The sequence below is a fragment of the Propithecus coquereli genome, unplaced genomic scaffold, assembly GCF_000956105.1.
Source record: "Propithecus coquereli isolate 6110/MARCELLA unplaced genomic scaffold, Pcoq_1.0 Scaffold24, whole genome shotgun sequence".
Lineage (NCBI taxonomy): Eukaryota > Metazoa > Chordata > Mammalia > Primates > Indriidae > Propithecus > Propithecus coquereli.
Window position 1 is genome coordinate 5,073,475 of NW_012147952.1, and position 18,354 is coordinate 5,091,828.

The window sequence follows — 18,354 nt, forward strand, 5'->3', positions numbered from 1 at the left end:
GGTACCTTATTTCATTGTTAAGCTTCATATTGAAAGAATAATTTCCTTTACTTCAAGTAGAAGGTAACATTTTCAAACGTCATTTTTCAGTAACATCAGTCTTACTGAGTGTCTGTGCGTCTTGACTGCTTGCCAGGATTGCTGTTATCTTTCAAAATGTAAAATGATGAGAAAGTATGTGCTTATTTTTGGGTACTTTATCTTGATCATCCCTCTTTCAGAGGAAATATGTTCCAAATAGTAGATGATAAAGGTGCATTTTCTTCTGTGATACCTGAGAAACAATATTTCAGTTCTTTAATATTTAGTTATTTTAATATCTGTGCCACCTTCTTTAAATGTCTTGAAATGTGATGTTTAAACTCCCATTGTTACATTGAGCTTAAAAGTCTTACAGCTTATTCTGAGTGTCTGCTATGTGCAAGTGTAATTTTTTGCTGAAAAGTAACATTCATTATTACAGAAAATAAATTGTTCCAATATTTTCTGCTTAATGATCTCAAATTATGTGCATAAACACAGGTTTTAAGCCCTGAGTAGCACTATATTGAAAAAGCTGAATTTATCCCATTTTATTGAGTACTTTAGATCTTTTTTCCCCCTTTCCCATAAATATTCCTACTAAATGGGGCATGATACAACACTTACACCCTTTGAAATCTCTGTTGTCTACCTCATGAGCTAAAACCTCTTCCTATAATTTACTAGTAGTTGTATTCATACTCATTCAACATAAGAGTGTGGTTTTGTGTGCTTATAGAACTTTTCTAAGTGTTCTCATAAAAGTGAAGCCTAAAAAGTCAGAAGGCTTCCAAGTTCCAGCAGTTCTTTCAGCCTACTTTAGTGACTCTAATGCAGTGGGTTGCAGTTTGGCCATTCACTTGTGTACCCTGTAAACACCCTGATGCTGAGGGAGATTCAGAGCCAGTAGATGGGAATGGAGTTTGGCCATCTGTAGCTTTCAGTGGTCTCTTCAGGTGATGGTACTGTGTGGCCTAATGGCTCAGAAACAAACCATTAATGTGCTTCTAATGATCTTTTAAGTGTGTTAAGAATTTCTTTTTTGATTTTGAGAAATATATGTAAGTGTATTTTTTAACTTCAGATGGTCATATATCTATCAGTAAGAACATTTAAACTGAAGTCCATGGTTCTAGAATATTGGAATCAAAAGTTCTAATTTAATATTTAATATGGTTATCCATGGTTTTAGAATATTGGAATAAAATGTTCTACTTTAAAATCTAATATGACTATCAAGTGGCATGCTGGAAAATTTTAATTTACTTGACCATCTTTTAGTACACTATTCTTAATCTCATCGGTCAAAGATACAAAAATTATTATGTTTTTCTAGTAGTTGTTTCCAGTTCTCGACTTATGCAGACTGTCTTGCCCCTTTAGTCAATGTTTCTTTCATGTTTCTGGTTTAAATAAGCAAAAATGTATAATAATTACAGAGGTCCTGCTGTACAAGCCACCAAGGCAGCTGCTGGTACCAAGAAACATGATCTTAGTAAGTGGAAATACGCAGAACTACGTGATACCATCAATACTTCTTGTGGTAAGTGCACATAAAAGATGAAAAATAGGAAGGGTCCCTAGTGATAGGTAATGAAATAAATACCTAGATTGGAGCGGGAGATATATACATATGTATCTAGAGAGAGCGCGCATGCACGTGAGTGTGCCATGTGAATTAGCTTTTGCTAATCTCTTTGTTACTCTCCCCTTGATAGGAAGACCTAATTTATTCACAAAGCTAAAAAAAGAAGAGGTTATTAAATTAAATCCATTTTGCCTATTCTTGCCCAGTGAGAGAGGAAGAGCAAAGACAAATTATGGTTTGGGCTGTATGAATGACTGGCCCTTCTTAATGTTACTCATAATAGTTAAATACCTATATATCTGAAGCTTTAGGTCCATGAATGCAAAGTAACAAATAACAATGTAGGTTTTTCTTTTTAAAGCTATGTTTCTTCCAGCAGAACAATTAAAGTAAAATACTGTATCCAAAGGATCCCACATAGTTATGTTCTTGTTTAAATCACAGTGTTTGAATTCTAGACACTGTGACTAGGAACAAAAGCATTGTAGTTGTACAGAATTCTCATTACGTTCTTTTCCTCCATACTGAGTTTATTTGCATAATTATAAACATTAAAAGACATGTTGCATGGAAATCTGCTTATATTTGAGCACAATGACTTTTTTTTCTATTGTCAAGGCTTGTGGCCTTGGACAAGTGACTTAACCTCTCTGATTCAGTTTCTTCATGTATAAAAGACATGTTTTAGTCCAGAGTTCTTGTGCAGATATAAGATAGTAATAGTGTATAAGAAAATGCTCTCTAAATATAAAAGATAATATCATAAAATGCTCCATCTTTATGAATAATTAGCTTACTTTTGGTTTTGTGTTATTAATTTAAAGATGAAAAATATAAATATATGTGTTTATGCCACAGAATAGTTATATAATTATGTTAGATGAATAAATTAGGATGTTAATTTTTTTTTTTTCTTGACTCTTTCTGCGTAATCAATAGATATTGAGCTCCTGGCAGCTTGCAGAGAAGAATTTCACAGAAGACTAAAAGTGTATCATGCTTGGAAATCCAAGAACAAGAAGAGAAATACTGAAACAGAGCAACGTGCTCCAAAGTCTGTTACTGATTATGGTAAAAACAAATCTGTACTTTTGAATGTTCCAAAGTGTGTGTATATAAATGCATGTAACTGTACATAAGGCATTTGGGTAAAATGTCCAATATAAATTTTCTCTTACTGTAGAACTGTGATCCTTTAAACCTAATACAGCCACGATGGCCTGTCTTTTCTAGCATTATTTCTATTATGTCTTTAAAGTCATATTTGTTCAGCTATATTGAATTTCCTTCTTAAAGTGAATTCTAGTAATAACAATTTTCTTGTCTACACTAGAGATTGTGCATACATAGTTTTCCCACACGTATATCAAGATTACATGTGAAAATGTAAAGATTACCATGACTCTTTTACTTTACATGTGAAATGAGTTTTACATATGAAAATGAATATTTTTATACTTGCTAAAAAGGATCATGTTTAATTTTTATTCTTAATTTTTTTATTTCTTAATTTAACATAGCTCAGTTTTTAGGGGTATTTCTCTGAAATACCCAATATTGTTATCTTTTTTATATGTAGGCTTAAGTACTCTCTTGTTTTTCCCAGAATATAATTGTAACCTGGAAAAAGAAAGGAATTGGTTCATATATTCTCCATTAACACTCTAATTCCTTTGTTTAAAGAAGAAGAATATTTGCTGAAAACATTATTTTATAATACTGTGAAAATCTAAGAGTGAAAAATATTACCTTGGTTCAGATCAGAGGTCTGCCTAGATCAAAACTGGATTTTTTGACTGGGATCCTAAAAATGGATTTTGTTACTTTGTTGTGCAAAAGGCCAAGTTGTATACTTGAAATTGGAAAACAGAGTAGGGTAGATATAACCTAGTTAAAAGCACACGTGAGCATTAACATTAACTTAAAATTCCTGTGATAAATGAGTTGTAATTTCAATCTTTAAGGCAATACTTGGAATTTCATTTGTTCTACTTGCTGCTTTTAAACTGGCACAATTTATTAGCTTAATTCTGGTTAATGTCAAAGTGACAGCAGATATTTAATGTCTTCTTTTTAGGGGGTATATTCCCAGCACTGTAGTGTAGTTTAGCAATGCATGATCCCAGTTGACTTAGAAAATGAGCCCTTGGTTATATTTTGCTTCCCTCACCACCTTCTGAGTCAGTGAAAGCAATGTTTAAGTAAAGTCAATTTAATGGTAGAATTTTAGTGTTTCTAAGCTGTGGCAAAGAATAGATTGAGCAAGGGCAATATTGTTAATAATAAGGGAGATACTGGTGCCAGAGATTATTTAAGGGCTGTCATCAGTCAGAATGTAACGCTGTGGAAGAGTAGTGAGAGGTCACTTGTAACTAAGAAATGGCAGATGGAAGCCCCACTAAACAGTGTGAAACCACTCTCTTCTCCAGTTTAAAACTTTTTTCTTTGATTTAAAAAAAAAAAAAATGACAGGATGATTGCATTACCTGTTCACTGTGTACTAAGTTTATGACCACAAGTTACCTTTGTTCTGTTAAAAATGGCAATGGAGTGTTCTTTTTAGGTGTAATACATTTTGCTGTAAATGTTCTAATCACTACCTTTAGCTTAATAGACTTTCATTATGTTGTATTTCAAAAGTTATATATCTGAATGATTGTACTTCTCAAAACAAAAAGAAATTAATGTTGTAATATTTGGCACACACATTTACATGAATATATAAATATTTCTTGTATTTTTAAACCAAACTTTGATACCTTACTCATCTCATCTAGCTTTGCCCAAGAGGGTGCAAATAATACATGGCTCACCTTATTGGTTCAAGTACTGTTTCCATTCATAACATATTATTTGAGAAAACAAAGGAATAGATTAGGAAAATTTCCTAAGAGTCCTATCAGGTATATTAACAAATTTAGGAATTTTATGTGAACACAATCCACATATATTTAGCCTTTGGGGAATTTGATTATGAGCCATTTTCTGGATAAAATGTAACTTCTGCTCTTAAAAATACTTATCTTGATTTTCTTTTTATTTTTTTCTCATATAAAATTCATTGTGACACAGGAGCTTAGCTAAAAGGAAAGGGGAAGGGCACCAAGATGCTTAACAGCTCAGTTGAGAGAATTCTGTACTTAGGTGGTTTCCTAATGGGGCAGCTGAACTTTCAGCCTTTAAAAGGAACTGCTGTATACTCTGATATTTAGAAGGATTAGAATTCATTAATTTGAGAAAATACAGTGATAACTTATGATTAACAAAAATATAACTTGATACTGTTGACTTAAAGAGTAGTACATTGACAAATAATCATGAATTTTTATGATAATGAGTAAGGAGCATCAGACCCTTTTCCTGGTGATAAGCATGCTCTCATCTCAGTTGCTACAGAAAGAGATTTTCAGAAATAATTTTTGGGGCAGTGGCAAATTACCCAGTAAATATTTGTAATATTTAATTGCTTAAAACAATGATTTTGCAAGATAGTTTCATTTTATAGTTCCTAAAATAAAAATGGCATGGGTTTAAAATTTAGACAGTTTGAAAAAAGTAAAATATACTGAGTATATGAAAAAGTAGCAATGCTTTTTTTCCTCCTCTAATGCATATAATTTTCTGATTAATTTATTAGTTATTCTGTGTTTTCCTGGGAAAATTCTAGTAATGTGTAAAAGGTGCCATAATATCTGTTACATCATCGTGTTAGGTTTTTGTTTGGAAATTACTGTGTCCAAAAATTACAAATTAAGTATAATTTTTCAATTTTGGTCCTCTTCATATATGCCTCAATCACAATTTCCTAAAACAATCAAAATAGCCCTTTTTCAAAAAAAAATCAGAAAACGGCACTTGTAGGTAATTCTGAGAGGATTTGGCTTGTAGATAGGATATTTACTTGTTAGTCACCACCTCAATTGATGGGAAGGCTTTATAAATTAGAAAAATGCTCATTTAACAGTTTTGGCCTTTTTATCTTTTCTTCAATATAAAATATTTGTTCACAGATTTTGCACCATATTTGAACAATTCACGTAAGTCAATGGGTGGTAACTCATAAGCTAACTGGAAAATGGGTTAAAATACTTGATAAAGCACTAACTTCTATTACACATTGTTTTGCTACAATTTTGAGTAGAATTTTAGTACATTAAAGTTGGCCTATTTGTACTAAGATTTTAATTGGAGTTGATGCTTTTATTTGGATCACTCCAAAATACATATGCAAAACAAAATCTAATTTTTTTAATCAAATTACTTCCATTTAAAAAAATAACTAGTATTTTAAACTGGGAGTATATACAATTCTTATTGTAGCAAAACTATCTTAAAACAGCAGCTGATCTTTTAGAATAAGACTAACTTTTAGGTGTTGGTTTCAAACACTGTGATGGTATCTGTATTTCTGTCTGAAGAGGTTTGAGTTTTGATAATGTGCCAGGTTTAATAATGATACCTTCCAATAGGAAGAGGAGATTATTCTGTTACTTTTACAGCTTCCTATAATGTACATTCTTTGATAATTTAAAAGCTTTTGGTCACCTCAGTGTATAGTAAGTTTCTTCTAGAATCAGTTGAACAATATGATTTGGATATCATGTCATATTCATTTGTCAACTGATTGGACCTGATTTTTTAAGTACTTCTTATAATTTATAGGGCTCCATTTGAAACTTAGTTCATACTTTTGAAGATAATGCAACTGGATGTGAAAAAAAGTTGTTTGGAAGATGAGTTTCAAGCTTTTTAATGTCTGTATATCTTTGCACTCGTCCAGGCAGATACTAGTTTCCAGCCCTCCCCAACAAAATTTCAGTTCTTCCACAGTAGGAAAAGCTGTCAAAGACTTTCTGTTCAGTTTCTTAATTTTATATAATATATTAAGTTACAGAAGACTATTTTTTTTTAAAGGAATAAAGTAGGTTAATTAATGTATGACTGTCAGTATCATAGTAAATTTCCTATCGACTGTATATTAAATTGCAACTTACTACTTAAGATGGAGGGAAGGTTTTTTTCCCCTCACCTTTTTAAATATTTTAGTTTTGAGTTAGTTTATTTTCCACAAAATAGGTAATTTTTAAAACTTAAAGTGGAAACACTGAACTGTAAGTTGCTTTGGGGGAACAGGAACAAAAGAAAAAATAAGCACATTTCTGTTCATATGCTAAAGACAGTGCGGCTTTTTTTTTTTTCCCCCAAATTAAAACAGGAAAAGTTTTTTTTTTTTTTTTATTTCAGGGTATTATGAGGGTGGGGCTTTTTAAAGTCACTAACAAAACTGAGCCTCTCATTCTTTCATACGCATATGTAGCTTTGCTAAATACTTTTTGCTTTCTTTGGTTTACAAATAAATAAATTCACCTTCTGTAAAGCTTCTGCTATTTCTTGGTGTAAAAAATAGAATAAGAGTATTTTCATCCTTTCAGTATTTGCAAATTCTTACAGAAGCCATGTGGCTGTTCTTGACTTTTATATCATGTACATATATTATGTGTTTTTCTTTGGCATACTTAGATTTTCACAATGAAATTCTTAATTGAGCCACAGTAAATGGTTGATCCACTTTTAAAGTTGTGAGTATGAAGCATATTAAACAGGCTAACTGAAATTACACTGCTAAAGATGTAAAGTCATTGCCCCAGGGAAATGTTTACATTTGCAGATAAAATAAAAACCTAATTGTTCAGTAATGAAAATTGAGCAAGGGAAGAAAGATTGATATGTGTGCAATGCTCAGTACTGGCAGAAAAGCAAGGATTTTTCTTTTCTATTAGTGAGGAGAATCAAATGTTATATACTTCCCACTTGCTTCATTGGATTTTATTCCTAGAGAAATCTGATTTCAGAGTAAGTAAATATCTTTGAGGGAAATTTCATGTTTACTGTTACAGGGAATTTTGGGGGGCTGGGTAGGTAGGTTTTTGGTTTTTTGTTTGTTTTGGTCATGAGGTTGTCTAAGTATTGTTATCTGTTATCTTGGCCATTTTAAATTCCGAAATCAGTTGGCAAAACAAAGTTTTTATATGGCTTCTACTTTTTGTGGAAATTATGATTAAATTGACAAATGTCTGTATTCTTCAGATTTCTGAAAATCCTGTTCATTTTTTTATTGTAAATAGTCCAATAAAAGTTATTCTGCAACCTTCATTTGAACTCATTGGAGGAAAAATATAAATCTAGTAAATAATACGAGTTTGTTTTCCTGCCACGTGAGTTTATTTTAGGTTACTGATAACAGTCATTTGTGGAAATCTGCCAGGGGTTTATCACTGCTGGTGGTGGTGGTGATGGTGATGGTGGGGTGTGTGTGTATGCGCTTTCAACGCCAAGGAACATCTTTAGGGAATGACAATTCTAGGAAATCATACTCTGAATTGTATTCATTTATAGGCAATTAATATTTATATTTTGTTTTAAATTTGCTATTAGAAACCTTTCTTCTCCCTTAAAAAAATTTGGTGCATTGTAGGATTAAAGGTTGTTTTCCTTTCCCTTGAGTTGCTGGTGTAACTTTCCTTGTTTTGTGTAATAGCTCAGCAGAACCCAGCAGCTCAGCTTCCTGCCAGGCAGCAGGAGATCGAAATGAACCGACAGCAGCGCTTCTTTCGCATCCCGTTCATCCGCCCTGCCGACCAGTACAAAGACCCTCAGAGTAAGAAAAAAGGCTGGTGGTATGCCCATTTTGATGGACCGTGGATTGCCCGGCAAATGGAACTCCATCCTGACAAGCCACCCATCCTTCTTGTGGCTGGTGTGTATGACTCACCTGAAAAACATTTATATTAAAAAAAAGATTGTAAACCCTTTGAATCAAACATTGTAGTAGATAATATAATAATTCATTAAATTTCAGGGTTGAGGTATGGAGTTTTGAAATTAAATCACATTTCCAATTCGTTGAGGATTAATCCATTTATAACGTGAATTGCTGAGATTAATTATGTCCTTGTAGAGCACACAGAAACTTGTCTGTGTCCTAAAAACCTTTTCATTGGCGTTTAATTATGTCCATTGATTTGTAGTAGCTTGAGGAAATGTGGCATTTCTATTAACCCTGACAACTTGTTTGATCAACTGCAGTGTTTATAAATTTTGAAGGAGTCCTTGGTGGGGGACAAATTTAAGTTGTTTCTGGTGAATTTATTAAGCAGATTTCTGTCTTAGAAGGAGAAAATGCAGTCTTAAGAAGTGCTCAGATCTATGAGAATTGATAGGTATTTCAGGAATAAAATTGATAAGAAATGGTCCTAAAGAGACAGTTGTTCATTTTCTGCCATCCCATGGTTGCAGGTAAGGATGACATGGAGATGTGTGAGCTAAATCTCGAGGAGACTGGCCTGACTCGGAAGCGTGGCGCCGAGATCTTGCCAAGACAGTTTGAAGAAATCTGGGAACGCTGTGGAGGCATCCAGTATCTTCAGAATGCGATCGAGAGCAGGCAGGCGCGGCCCACCTATGCAACCGCCATGCTGCAGAATCTGCTAAAGTAGACGTCGCACACCAGCCTTAGAGCTGGAAGCCCCTGCCACGGCACTAGGTAGGGTGTGTGCCCAAAGATTTTAACCATTCCATGATCATGTTAGAGTTACTTCTACAAAGTGACCAGATTTTGTTAATCATGGCTTTTTGTAAATTTGTTTAAGGTTAATTATGGTAGTGAATTTGGAACCTAAAATTTATTTTCCCATATCCAGCTGTAACTCTGAAACTTTCATACTTGTTACACTTGGACAGATTCTGACATTTCTTATCCTTTGCCAACAGACTACCTTATATCCATCATAATTGTTTTCTGGGAAAAGAGAATCTTTCTAAAAATTCAAAATACTTGCTTTTGAAGTATGGCACAGTACCATGAAACTGGAGTAATGAAACCTTTGTTTAAATTTCTTACAAGCATTAGGGCATTTAAAATGATTCAGGCACTGATGTTTTGTTCTGAAAAGTGGTGTACTTTCTTTATGAACTTTTTTTCTGAAATTTATAGGAATTTTCTCAGAGATGAGAAATTCTATTTTTATTTTCCTTTGCAGTGTGTCTTAGTTTGAGTGAAGCAATTCTCTCTAAGTTCTAGAATTCTAGAAAGATCCTTAATGTATTTGATGTATTCTGTGATAAAGGAGGTACTAATAGTATCCAGCACAGATTTGTTTGCTTGCTATGAGAATGTTCTTTTTATATTCCATGGACAAATAAAGGAAATTCAGGCTGTTTAAATGCCTAAAAGTTTTCAGATAAGTTTTATTTCATTTAGAAAAGGAAATGAGTTTTAGGTGCACTGTGGCTTAAACTGGACTGAATTCACATATTCTTTCAACTTCATCTCAGTTAAGATTTTTGTATCAGAATCTTGTCCAAGTTGTTTAATATGACATAAGATATTCTGCTTCAAACATCTTTCTTTTTAAAAAATTTCTAATGTCTTTGTTGGTCTTTGAGATTTTTGTTTCATATGCTTTGTAATTCTAAAGCCCTTGTATTTAATAATTGCTTGATTATGTAACAGAATAATTTAAAAGTTTTCTTTGTGTGCTGTTAGTTTTGATCAAATGTCAGGAGTTTTAAGCCTAGTATTTATGACTTTCATATTAGGAATTTAGAGACAAAAATACATCAAGGAGTTATGTTAACATAACTCCTAAAGAGTCTTGTTTGTATACTAGAATAAAATTAGAAAGCAAATTATTCTCTGTACATTTCCCCCCCAATTTTTAGAGACCCTAACCTTTAAAATGTAATTCAAGTGATTTTTTTTTTTCCTAGAAAGATTACCTCAGTTAGGAAAATATTTTCCAGCTGACTAGGTTACTGTTTGAGAGCCACAGACACTGTCTTCATAATTGCTTCTTTCATAATGTTTGTCTTAATACAAACATATTTATTTATTATAATACTGTGCAAATGATTTTCTCGTGTTAAAGAAATTAAATGGTCCTGTCTGTGCTATTAATTGAGAATGTGAATGTGATTATCTTTTGGAGGATGCATTACTGCATAGACTCACCCACCCTTGAGTCATTTGGTCCCTGTGATTGGTGACAGAAGGTGTAGTAACTGAAATAAACAACCTCTTCTCTCTCTTCTATCTCTTGCCTTTAATTGGTATTTTTATTTGTGTAGGATAGGAAGTGATAAGCTTTGTTTCCTATCCAGTAGCAAGAAAAATTCTGGACCAAAATTTAGTAACCAAATGGATTTTTAATGACTTATCCCTTCAGTACTGTTTTCAGAAATAGTTTTATGTATCTTTTAAATATGCTAATAGGCACTAGATGAAAATCAGAGGTTAAAATTATTAAAATGAGAACTTAACATTTTGAAGAATTTGTAAGAAATATATCACAGCAAAGCATTGTTACAAGTCTTTAATTTTTGACTCTAATGTTTAATAAAATTATAGTTAAGCCATTTTATTTCTAATTATGTCACACAGTTGTCCTAGAACTTATCTATTTAAAATAGTCTCTTGAGTTAATTTTGGCTACCAGGAGAACTGCCCTAATTCTGATAGATTTAGAGTAACCTACATACAAGAGATGTGCATACACATAGACGCCCCTTTGCTGGAGAAACTTAGGACCCTGTCAGTGTTTTAAGGGAAATAGTAGAAATGGTGTTCTAAAAGATGTTGCTGCAGCTGCTTTGTCATGTTCATAATCAAACCCATGCATTCTACGTTAAAACTGTAGGAGTCAAAAGTAAATTAATTCATATTTTCATCAGTCATTTTAATTGAGATTTAAAATTAGAAGTTTAAGCTAGGACACTGTATATAAAGAACCAGTCTTACTCAATACAAGTTCCTTCCATAGTGTATGCTTTGCAAAGGTAGGAATACATAAAATATTAAAAGTGAGAGGGCAAAATATTTTCATATTCAATTCAATTATAGTGTAATTCCTAATTCCGCTAACACAGTCGAGATATGTGTTGTGAGCTCTGGGTACTCATTGAGAAAAGAAAGTCTCTCTAATCCACATATGTTAAAAGAATACTGAGTTTTCTTAGTTGTAATGTTGGGGAGATGGCACCTTCTCAGAGGATTGTATGAGGAAGAAATAAAATAATGCACGTAGCATCACAAGCCCACACAAAGACATTCTATTGTTACATTCTGCTTCTGTGTATTTTTATAGGTCATTCTTCCCAGTAAGCAACCAAGAAAAGATCATCTTAAGTGGAATATAGGTGGTGTTTGTAGAAGCTTAGGGAATAGAAACCCACAGGTGAGAATAATAATGAATATTTATTATTTGTAGAGCTTTATTAATTGGATATTTTTAAAAAGATATCTTCATTCACAGGTTATTACTATGGTTCTCAGGGAACCCAAATACATAGATCTTTGATTTTTTTACCTGAAATAGTTTAAGAGTACTTGGATCAGCAGAATATTGATTGAATCAGTCAGTCAGTTAATACGATGTTGGTGATAGACCTTTTACGGAAGAGGTAACAGAGATCCAGAGAGGTCAAGTAATTTAGTTCTAGACTGTGAAAAAGATAAAGATATAAATGCCTTTGCTCCAATTAGATGTGGCCAAAAGAATCATAACAAACATGTTTTAGTAGCCCCCTGAGGATTTACAAGGATTTACCCCTCTGTCATTTCCATATCTTCAGAAGGTACAACAGGTTTTCCCTGTTTATCATTACCAGTAATAACAAGTATTAAGAGTTTTGAAATTTCTCCTAGAAGATAGACTCACAAGTGGGGAGGAGAGAGCAGAGGATATCTGACAATGAGAATAAGGACAAATTGGGGGAAACAGTTGTAGCAATAGGGAAGAGAATAGCAGCAGTGGAGACAGAAAGGTAGCATGCTCCTGAAGACTCTACTCCCTAAGGATGAAAACACCAATAATATTTTAACAGAGCAGTCCTAGGTCTTTGCTAAGTTTTAGAATGAATTATGGGTAACATAAGAGCAGAACCTATGGCTGTTAAGACTTGGATCAGGGTACACCTGCTGTATAAATTCTTAGCATACAGGGATTGCAGTGCCACACTGGAAAAGATCAGCAATAAGTAGACATTCTGTACATAAGCCTCATGGAAAGGTAAAATAGACGTTCAGAGGTAGAGCCTACCCATGCCAGGACCACATCTTTGAATACAGTTAAGTTCAATTCAAATCAATGTATTCTTTCCGCATCATTAACCTAATACATGAAAGAAGTTTAGTTGTCTCAGAAGTTTTTCAAGAGATAATCAGGAGAAATTAATGCACATTCAAAAGGAGAATCTTTCATCTTAATTTGTACAAATGCAGAATCTCACCTTTAAAACACAAATAGGCTTATTAATTGGCCATTTTCTTTTCACTTCTGAAAATTCATTTAATTGCAACTGTTACTAAAATTTTCCTCATTTCATTAAAAATGTATGTCTAATGCTTTCCTAAAATACTGATGTACTGGAAATACAAATAAATGCTTTCTATGTAGAACTTCCTCTTGCATCTTGTGCTTTTCATAGAGTTATGGGGTGTCATGAACAAAGTTGTAAATGTTGTACTTGTTGGCCATGTCTCAGATGGAATAAGTTGGAGAAGTCTGGGATCCCGAAGCTTCTGCAAAGTACTCAAAGTGATTCAAACTTCTTTGAACTTGGGCCCCAGACTCCTATGTGATCTCTATCCAAGGAATGGTTAGGACTGTGCGTGAGCCACTACTACTCATTTTGCCTAGATTAGAGGCAAACCAAATCTTGGCTGCCTTTCCCCAGCACTTACTGATCTGTTGTGAGAAGACACAGGATGTAAAAACTGGGGACCCAAAGAAGAGTCCTTCTCCCTAAGGCTTCGAACATAGCTGGTCTGTATAGCCTACTCCATGCCCCTTGTCTGGAACCTACCATGATCCTGCTGGATCTTCTGAGACTGGAAGGAGACTCTGGCCATTTCATCTTATCAGCTCTTTTCTGGCTGGTTGAAAAGACCAATCCAACAGATGGATGATCTGAAGGGTGAGAGGCACTTAAACCACAAAAGGGTACCCCTCCCCACAGAATATAGAGTTTTTACATCTCTTTCCCCATCAAAAACTATATTCCCTATACTAGTTAGAGCACAACTGCAATGTAGGGAGTAATGGTGGTGGAGCCTTTTCTTTCTTGATGGAATTTTTTAATGTGCTTTTGGTTGGCCTGTCACGCTTCTTGTTTTCCCTCTGGGAAGTTACAGGGATGTGGAAATGGGCAGGCACACCTCCTGCCACCATTCTTTGCTCTGTGGAACCTTGTCATCATATTTCAATTTGAAGTCCTTTTCTCATTTTATAGATCTTCACTTCTGAGGAGGATTGAGATGGAAATGGTGACGGAAGCTTCACATTTGTGAAACCAACAGGAATGAATTTTCAAGAGTTTGTGACCCTTTGTGGGATTACCACTTCCCAAAAAATTGTCTCCATTATTAGGAAACATTTTGTTTTTTTTATTTTTGAAGTTTACTGTTAAATGTTGCCATCAGTGTTTACTATTTTGCTCTCTTCTGGCAACATTAGAATCTGCATGCTTAAAATCATTTATTGAATCCATAAAGCGAATCCAGGAAATAGCTAGTAAAACAAAGACTCATTTTATTATAAATCTAAGAATATAGTGCTTTTATTTTATTGAAATTAAGGTTTACAAATATATTTGATAATGGAACAACTGAAAGAGACACAGAAGGATTCATTTTCATTAAGTAGCACATTAAAAGCTGACTGAACTGGGTTACATTTGTTCCAATCTAGGTATACACACACCAGAGTTAGTGTGAGGAATTACTCAGTGAACTTACTACAGGAAGACACTGTTAGTGTAGAAAACAGGAATTGGTTATGCCATGTAGTACAACCTCACCTCCACCTCCCTACCCCCAATATAGTGTTTTCCTTTAAAATAGCTTTGTCTAGTAACAAGAAAAGTAAGATTTTTCATGGTATGTATATCTGAACCTCAGCTCCTTTTAGAGAATGATTCAAAAATGGCAATAAAACAACCTGTGTAAGTAGTAATTGCTTATATAAAACTAGTGTGCTTAAAAACTGAAGTCTAAAGAGTGTGTGTATAAATCAGACATTGTAGTGTGGGACATATATACTCTCACCACGGTGCTTACATACTGTGTTCATTCTTGCATTTAGAGAGACTGGCATCTCCTTGCATAAATAATCATCTTTTAAATGTACATTCTAGCATATGAAGAGCTTGCTTCCTGAATATCGTTCACCCCCAAAACAGTAAGTTGCACTTGTTACAAATGATCTGTGAGTAATATTTTAAGGGCAACTAGAAGCAAAACTGGTTTACTATCACTTTGTCTAGCATCCAAGAATAGTCAAAATATGTTTCTCTGATTATGTCTGTGGTTTTGATAATAAGCATCTTCTTCAGAATTTATCAGTTATCAATACACAACTCCTCTATACTTGAAACAGGGTGTGTGCTGGTTCTCAGTGTTGACTGTATGCCTGGATTCTGATGACCAGTGAATATACCTGCCTCTGTTTTCATAACATTGACAGAGTGGATACAATTTTCCTTGAGAAAGCAAATCATCTTTCTTGGGATAGCTTAAATGATAATTTCTGCATTGTGAGTCGTTAATTTCTTTCCCAATCTTGATGGTTAAATTCTTCATATCCCACAGTCAGTAATTCAGAATTTCTTTTCCTGGTTACCTGAAAAGAAATAGTTTTAAGAACTTAAGTAATGCCACCCAAGGTCAAACCAATGGTTCACTCCAATATTACCTCCACTCGTGGATGAGAGGATACGCTTGCCATTGAGAATATTTCCTTTGAAAGGCTGAAGATGCCCTTCAAATATTCTTAGCTTTATAACCTACTAGAAATCTATTCCATCGCTTATTAAACCTATTTGGATTCTGAGGCTGACCCATCTCTTGGAGCAGGGGTGGCAAATAGTCTGAATGAGTCACCCTGTTCCGTCCCAACCATACATTAGTAATCTATTACAGCACTCTTCCTCATGGAACTCGAACATGTCCTGAATCTCTCTCACCACAGCAATCTACATGGCCACATATAAGTAGCATTGGTACTTAATGTTTGTCATTCCTGCCATGAAGTAAGATCTAGTTCTTCAAGTTTATTTACTACTGTGAAACTTGTAACTTCCTTTCATTCATTTGAAATGTCCTTAGTTCTATCTGGTACTTCAAGATTTAGCTGATATTTCCTTCAGCCTGGACATTTTATCAATATCATATCCTGTGTCTTAATGTCATTTTATGGCCCTATTCTGAACTTTTTCTGTTTTCCCAATTTTCTTGGTTTCAAGAAATTTAAGTGGCACACCTTCCGAATGTGTACTTGGATACATAAAATTATGATTAGCGTTTGGTGTGATTGCCCCAGTGTCCTGATTGTATATTGATTGTGATAACTTTTTCAGGTGCAAGCTTTGAGGCATTTGTTTTCACCCAGCAGTATAGATCTGGCTGATTATCCATTGTTACCATCAAAGACTGTAATTTTTGAAAATAGTTAACTTTATGCTAAAAATCATCCAAGGCATTTTCCCCAAAATTATATATATATATATAAAAATAGTCTATGTAGGCTATATATACTCTGGTTAAGGACAAATCATTTTCCTTTGTAAAACAAAATTATTTTAGTAAAATTAATTGATTAAATGAATATCTTAAAAGAGACATCTAGGACACCAGAAGAAATATTTATCTGAAAATGAACTTTTAGGGATTTTTGACGTTACTCACTGTTTACAAATCATGTTTCCTCTACATATTTTTCTACATATTTTTGGTTTAGCTGATTATTTTAAATCAAAAGATATTTTAAATTATATAAAATTATTCAATGCCAGGACTATAAATTATTATTGTAAAATTTCAACCTTGTTGAAATGCCTTTGATAAATCACATGTATACTTTTATAAGAAAAGATTGAGAATATCATAAAATACTTGGATTTTTTTTTTTTTGAGACAAGGTCTCACTCTGTTGCCTGGGCTAGAATGCAGTGGCTTCATCATAGCTCACTGCAACCTCAAACTCCTGGGCTCAAGTGATCCTCTTGCCTCAGCCTCCCGAATAGCTGGGACTACAGGTGCGTGTTACCAGGCCCTGCTAATTTTTCTATTCTTCGTAGAGATGGGCTCTCATTCTTGGTCAGGTTGGTCTTGAACTCCTGACCTCGAGCAATCCTCCTGCCTTGGCCTCCCAAAGTGCTAGAATTACAGGTATAAGCCACCACGTCTGGCCTTGGTTTGCTTTTGTTATTCTATTGTTTTGTCTACACATTTCAATTAACACTAGCCTTCTGTATCTATCCTTCCTGCACAAGGAAATATCTTTTTTTCTCTCCTTAAAACAGTAAATCAAAAAGCCTGGAAAATAAAGGAAAAGTGCTTTACTTATTTCTATTTAAAACAAGAGTCAGGTACAGAAATGTTTTAAATTTCCTTCAAAATTCGAATTCAGTAATTAAAACCAACATATAAAAGTATGACTTTACCTTGTTATTTTGTTGATGTTGGAACTTTTTAACACGGGTTTTGTACGCTTGATTTTTAGAGTGATTTGTTGACCTACAAAAGAAAGCAAAAATATGATACCTATTTCCTGGGCTTATCAACAGCTTTCTACAATTTTAGTTTTAAAATTATGACAAGTGAAAACGGATAGCATATTTTTGCAGATGTCTTCCGTTTGAGTTGGAGGAAGTATGCTTTTGCATTCCCCCTGAGTTTTGCCTTTCAGTTGCGTTACTATTTCTTAGGCAGTGGTCTCCGAAGGATTAAAGGAAACTCATGGGAAAGATAAAGGATAAGTTAATCTTGTAAAAAGTAGAGTTATTTTTCAAGTCAAGTTTTGAATTGTGGTGGGTGAAAAACAACACTATATTAGCATCTTGTTCATAAACTTTAAACCACAATAAGGTATCAACCTTACTCCATTTAGAATGTCTATTATTAAAAAGACAAAAGATAAATATTCATGAAGATGTGGAGAAAGGGGACAGTGTGTAAACAGTGTTCATGGGAATGTAAATTAGTACAACCATTATGGAAAACAGTATGTATGTTCTTCAAAAAATTCAAAATAGAACTACCATATGATCCAGCAGTCCCACTATGGGTATATATGCAAAGGAAATGAAATCAGTATATCAAAGTGGTATCTGCACTCCCATGTATATTGCCGCACTATTCATAATACTCAAGCTGTAGAATCAACCCAAGTGTCCATCAACAAAAGAATGGATAAAGAAAATGTGTGATATATACACAATGGAATACAACTGAGTCATAAAAATGAATGAAATCCTGTCATTTGCGACAACATAGATGAACCTGGAAAACACTATGTTAAGTGAAATAACCCAGGCTCAGAAACACACATACCGCACTCATATGTGGAGTCTAAAAAGTTGATCTCATTGAAATAGAAAATAGAATATCAGTTACCAGAGATGGGGATGGGAGGGGGGTGATTGGGGAGAGATTGGTCAATGGGTACAAAGTTACAATTAGGTAGGAGGATTAAGTTCTGGTGTCCTCTCCTACAGTAGGATGACTATAGTTAACAATAATGTATGTTTCAAAATAGCTAGAAGAGAAGATTTTGAATGTTCTTACTAGAAAGAAATGACAAATATTTGAGGTAATGGATATTCTAAATTATCCTGATTTTATCATTACACAATGTATACATGTATCAAAACATCACATTGTACCCGATAAATACGTATATGTGTCAATT

The 18,354-nt window shown here is 33.8% G+C and overlaps 2 protein-coding genes across 2 annotated transcripts in view; one reads left to right on the forward strand and one right to left on the reverse strand.

The window, feature by feature from the left end:
* Positions 1-9,231, forward strand: part of MYO6 (myosin VI) — a 168,695-nt gene extending 159,464 nt beyond the window's left edge. Inside the window, exons 21-25 of the mRNA XM_012646043.1 lie at positions 1,461-1,564; positions 2,549-2,680; positions 5,620-5,646; positions 8,148-8,366; positions 8,906-9,231. Coding sequence (XP_012501497.1) covers positions 1,461-1,564; positions 2,549-2,680; positions 5,620-5,646; positions 8,148-8,366; positions 8,906-9,105 — 682 coding nt within the window. The 3' untranslated portion in view covers positions 9,106-9,231. The remainder of the gene's footprint in view (positions 1-1,460; positions 1,565-2,548; positions 2,681-5,619; positions 5,647-8,147; positions 8,367-8,905) is intronic.
* A 5,976-nt stretch (positions 9,232-15,207) lies between these two features.
* Positions 15,208-18,354, reverse strand: part of IMPG1 (interphotoreceptor matrix proteoglycan 1) — a 171,429-nt gene continuing 168,282 nt past the window's right edge. Inside the window, exons 16-17 of the mRNA XM_012646044.1 lie at positions 17,108-17,180; positions 15,208-15,285 (exon numbers count right to left, since the gene is read on the reverse strand). Coding sequence (XP_012501498.1) covers positions 15,208-15,285; positions 17,108-17,180 — 151 coding nt within the window. The remainder of the gene's footprint in view (positions 15,286-17,107; positions 17,181-18,354) is intronic.